The sequence below is a fragment of the Salmo trutta genome, unplaced genomic scaffold (assembly GCF_901001165.1).
Source record: "Salmo trutta unplaced genomic scaffold, fSalTru1.1, whole genome shotgun sequence".
NCBI lineage: Eukaryota > Metazoa > Chordata > Actinopteri > Salmoniformes > Salmonidae > Salmo > Salmo trutta.
Genome location: NW_021822767.1, coordinates 50001 through 55000, shown reverse-complemented (window position 1 = coordinate 55000; position 5000 = coordinate 50001). Strand labels below are relative to the sequence as shown.

At 46.2% G+C, this 5000-nt stretch overlaps 1 protein-coding gene across 5 annotated transcripts in view; it reads left to right on the top strand.

Moving 5' to 3' along the window:
• Positions 1–5000, top strand: part of LOC115184248 (phosphoribosyl pyrophosphate synthase-associated protein 2) — a 40135-nt gene that overhangs the window by 29451 nt on the left and 5684 nt on the right. For all 5 annotated transcript variants that reach the window (XM_029745273.1, XM_029745274.1, XM_029745272.1 and 2 more), the window contains exons 5-7: positions 522–694; positions 2480–2595; positions 3187–3242. In XM_029745273.1, coding sequence (XP_029601133.1) covers positions 522–694; positions 2480–2595; positions 3187–3242 — 345 coding nt within the window. The remainder of the gene's footprint in view (positions 1–521; positions 695–2479; positions 2596–3186; positions 3243–5000) is intronic.

Genomic DNA, 5000 nt, shown 5'->3' with positions numbered 1-5000 from the left:
TGACCACTACCATCATGGTGTATATCTCTCTCTCTCTCTGTCTCCAGGGATGTGAACTCTACCATCATGGTGTATATCTCTCTGTCTCCAGGGATGTGAACTCTACCATCATGGTGTATATCTCTCTCTGTCTCCAGGGATGTGACCACTACCATCATGGTGTATATCTCTCTCTGTCTCCAGGGATGTGAACTCTACCATCATGGTGTATATCTCTCTCTGTCTCCAGGGATGTGACCACTACCATCATGGTGTATATCTCTCTCTCTCTGTCTCCAGGGATGTGACCACTACCATCATGGTGTATATCTCTCTCTGTCTCCAGGGATGTGACCACTACCATCATGGTGTATATCTCTCTCTCTGTCTCCAGGGATGTGACCACTACCATCATGGTGCATATCTCTCTCTCTCTCTGTCTCCAGGGATGTGAACTCTACCATCATGGTGTATATCTCTCTCTGTCTCCAGGGATGTGAACTCTACCATCATGGTGTATATCTCTCTCTCTCTCTCTCCAGGGATGTGAACTCTACCATCATGGAGTTGCTGATCATGGTGTATGCCTGCAGGACTTCCTGTGCCCGGAGCATCACCGGGGTCGTCCCTTACTTCCCCTACAGTAAACAGTGTAAGATGAGGAAGAGAGGTTCTATCGTCTCCAAACTACTGGCCTCCATGATGTGTAAAGCAGGTGAGGACACACAGAGACACACAGAGACACACAGAGAGACACACACACAGAGACACACAGAGAGACACACAGAGAGACACACACACAGAGACACACAGAGAGACACACAGAGACACAGAGAGACACACAGAGAGACACACAGAGACACACAGAGAGACACACAGAAAGACACACACACAGAGAGACACACAGAGAGACACACACAGAGAGACACACACAGAGACACACAGAGACACACAGAGAGACACACACACAGAGACACACAGAGAGACACACAGAGACACACAGAGACACACAGAGAGACACACACACAGAGACACACAGAGAGACACACAGAGACACACAGAGAGACACACAGAGAGACACACAGAGAGACACACAGAAAGACACACACACAGAGAGACACACAGAGAGACACACAGAGAGAGACACACAGAGAGAGGCACAGAGAGACACACAGAGAGACACACACACACAGAGAGACACACACACAGAGACACACAGAGAGACACACACACACAGAGAGACACACACAGAGAGACACACACACACAGAGAGACACACAGAGAGACACACACACACAGAGACACACAGAGAGACACACAGAGAGAGATACACACAGAGAGACACAGAGAGAGACACACAGAGAGAGACACACAGAGAGACACACAGAGAGACACACAGAGAGAGACACACACAGAGAGACACACAGAGAGAGACACACAGAGAGAGGCACACAGAGAGAGACACAGAGAGACACACAGAGAGAGACACAGAGAGACACACAGAGAGAGACACACAGAGAGACACACAGAGAGAGACACAGAGAGACACACAGAGAGAGACACACACACACACACAGAGAGACACACACACACACACACACAAGTAGACACACACACACACAGAGAGAGAGACACACACACACACACACACAGAGAGAGACACACACAGAGACACACAGAGAGACACACACACACACACACACAAGTAGACACACACACACACAGAGAGAGAGAGACACACACACACACACAGAGACACACACACACACACACACAGAGACACACACACACCACTGACACATACAGAAAGACACAGAGAAACACAGAAAGACACTGAGACAGAGACACACAGAAAGACACTGAGACACCCAGAGACACACAGAGACACACAGAGACACACAGAAAGACACCGAGACACCCAGAGACACACAGAGACACACAGAAAGACACCGAGACACCCAGAGACACACAGAAAGACACCCAGAGACACACAGAGACACACAGAAAGACACTGAGACACCCAGAGACACACTGAGACACACAGAAAGACACTGAGACACCCAGAGACACACAGAGACACACAGAAAGACACCGAGACACCCAGAGACACACAGAAAGACACCGAGACACCCAGAGACACACAGAGACACACAGTAAGACACCGAGACACACAGAGACACACAGAAAGACACTGAGACACCCAGAGACACACAGAGACACACAGAAAGACACTGAGACACCCAGAGACACACAGAGACACACAGAGACACACAGAAAGACACCGAGACACCCAGAGACACACAGAGACACACAGAAAGACACCGAGACACCCAGAGACACACAGAGACACACAGAGACATAAAGTATTGCCCTCATACTGAACATAGTGTTCTCTCCTTGTTCTGAATATCTGTCCGTCCGTCTCTGTCTGTGTGTGTGTGTGTGTGTGTGTGTGTGTGTGTGTGTGTGTGTGTGTGTGTGTGTGTGTGTGTGTGTGTAGGTCTGACCCATCTCATCACCATGGATCTTCATCAGAAGGAGATTCAGGGCTTCTTCAACATCCCAGTGGACAACCTGAGAGCTTCTCCCTTCCTACTGCAGTACATCCAGGAGGAGGTAGGACTACACTACCCACAACCCCCTCCAACTGCACTACATACAGGAGGAGGTAGGACTACACTACCCACAACCCCCTCCTACTGCAGTACATCCAGGAGGAGGTAGGACTACACTACCCACAACCCTCTCCTACTGCAGTACATCCAGGAGGAGGTAGGACTACACTACCCACAACCCCCAGTACATACAGGAGGAAGTAGGACTACACTACCCACAACCCCCCCCCCCCCCCCCCCCCCCCCTACCACAGTACATACAGGAGGAGGTAGGACTACACTACCCACAACCCCCAGTACATACAGGAGGAGGTAGGACTACACTACCCACAACCCCCTCCTACTGCAGTACATACAGGAGGAGGTAGGACTACACTACCCACAACCCCCTCCTACTGCAGTACATCCAGGAGGAGGTAGGACTACACTACCCACAACCCCCAGTACATCCAGGAGGAGGTAGGACTACACTACCCACAACCCCCCAATACATACAGGAGGAGGTAAAACTACACTACCCACAACCCCCTCCTACTGCAGTATATACAGTAATAGGTGATGTGTGTCATTGATGTGTAGTTTTCTTCCTCAGATTCCTGACTATAGAAACGCAGTGATAGTGGCCAAATCTCCAGCCTCAGCCAAAAGGTACGCTACTGTCTGTATTGTATAGCTGACTAGCTGCTACTGTGTGTATTGTATAGCTAAATGTAGCTGCTACTGCCTGTATTGTATAGCTAAATGTAGCTGCTACTGTCTGTATTGTATTGCTAAATGTAGCTGCTACTGTCTGTATTGTATAGCTAAATGTAGCTGTTACTGTCTGTATTGTATAGCTAAATGTAGCTGCTACTGTCTGTATTGTATAGCTAAATGTAGCTGTTACTGTCTGTATTGTATAGCTAAATGTAGCTGCTACTGTCTGTATTGTATCGCTAAATGTAGCTGCTACTGTCTGTATTGTATAGCTAAATGTAGCTGCTACTGTCTGTATTGTATAGCTAAATGTAGCTGCTACTGTCTGTATTGTATAGCTAAATATAGCTGCTACTGTCTGTATTGTATAGCTAAATGTAGCTGTTACTGTCTGTATTGTATCGCTAAATGTAGCTGCTACTGTCTGTATTGTATAGCTAAATGTAGCTGTTACTGTCTGTATTGTATCGCTAAATGTAGCTGCTACTGTCTGTATTGTATAGCTAAATGTAGCTGCTACTGTCTGTATTGTATAGCTAAATGTAGCTGTTACTGTCTGTATTGTATAGCTAAATGTAGCTGCTACTGTCTGTATTGTATAGCTAAATGTAGCTGTTACTGTCTGTATTGTATAGCTAAATGTAGCTGTTACTGTCTGTATTGTATCGCTAAATGTAGCTGCTACTGTCTCTGTAGCTGGTAACTTTATAACTACAGTCTGGGTTAGGGTGGTGCTGTTAGACTGCTACTGTCTCTGTAGCTGGTAACTCTATAACTACAGTCTGGGTTAGGGTGGTGCTGTTAGACTGCTACTGTCTCTGTAGCTGGTAACTCTATAACTACAGTCTGGGTTAGGGTGGTGCTGTTAGACCGCTACTGTCTCTGTAGCTGGTAACTCTATAACTACAGTCTGGGTTAGGGTGGTGCTGTTAGACTGCTACTGTCTCTGTAGCTGGTAACTCTATAACTACAGTCTGGGTTAGGGTGGTGCTGTTCAATCCCGGTGACGATAACTAAACAATCATTGAAGCTTTGACTAATTCTCCCGAAGGTTTGTAAGACCCAGGGTTTACTAATAATTAGACAAAGTCTCAGGTTCGTAGTAGTTTATTCAGAGAACGTTCTGAAGTTTAAAAAAATGCGTACACTGTCATTTTATAACTCTCACCCCCCACCTACGCACACACACACTCACTCACTCAGTCACTCACTCAGTCACTCACTCAGTCACTCACTCAGTCACTCACTCAGTCACTCACTCAGTCACTCAGTCACTCACTCACTCAGTCACTCAGTCACTCACTCAGTCACTCAGTCACTCACAAACACACACACACACAGTTTAACTCTTTTCTACCAGCCTTATAGTTTCTAGCCGTTCCTCTCCTCCCTAGATTAGAGGGGCCTTGGAAGGGCCTCTTTCCTGTCGTGAGTTTTTCAGTTCCAACCAGGTCATGTGTAGTTCAGTTGTCCTTTGTTTTCTCAACTACACATTTCTCACCCTTAACTTGTCTCACACAATCATTATTGGATTATAGTCTTCAAATTCTAATACATTTCACATAGTCTTATGATTCTAATACATTTCACATAGTCTTATGATTCTAATAGTCTTATAATTCTAATACATTTCACATAGTCTTATGATTCTAATACATTTCACATAGTCTTATAATTCTAATACATTTCACATAGTCTTATGATTCTAAT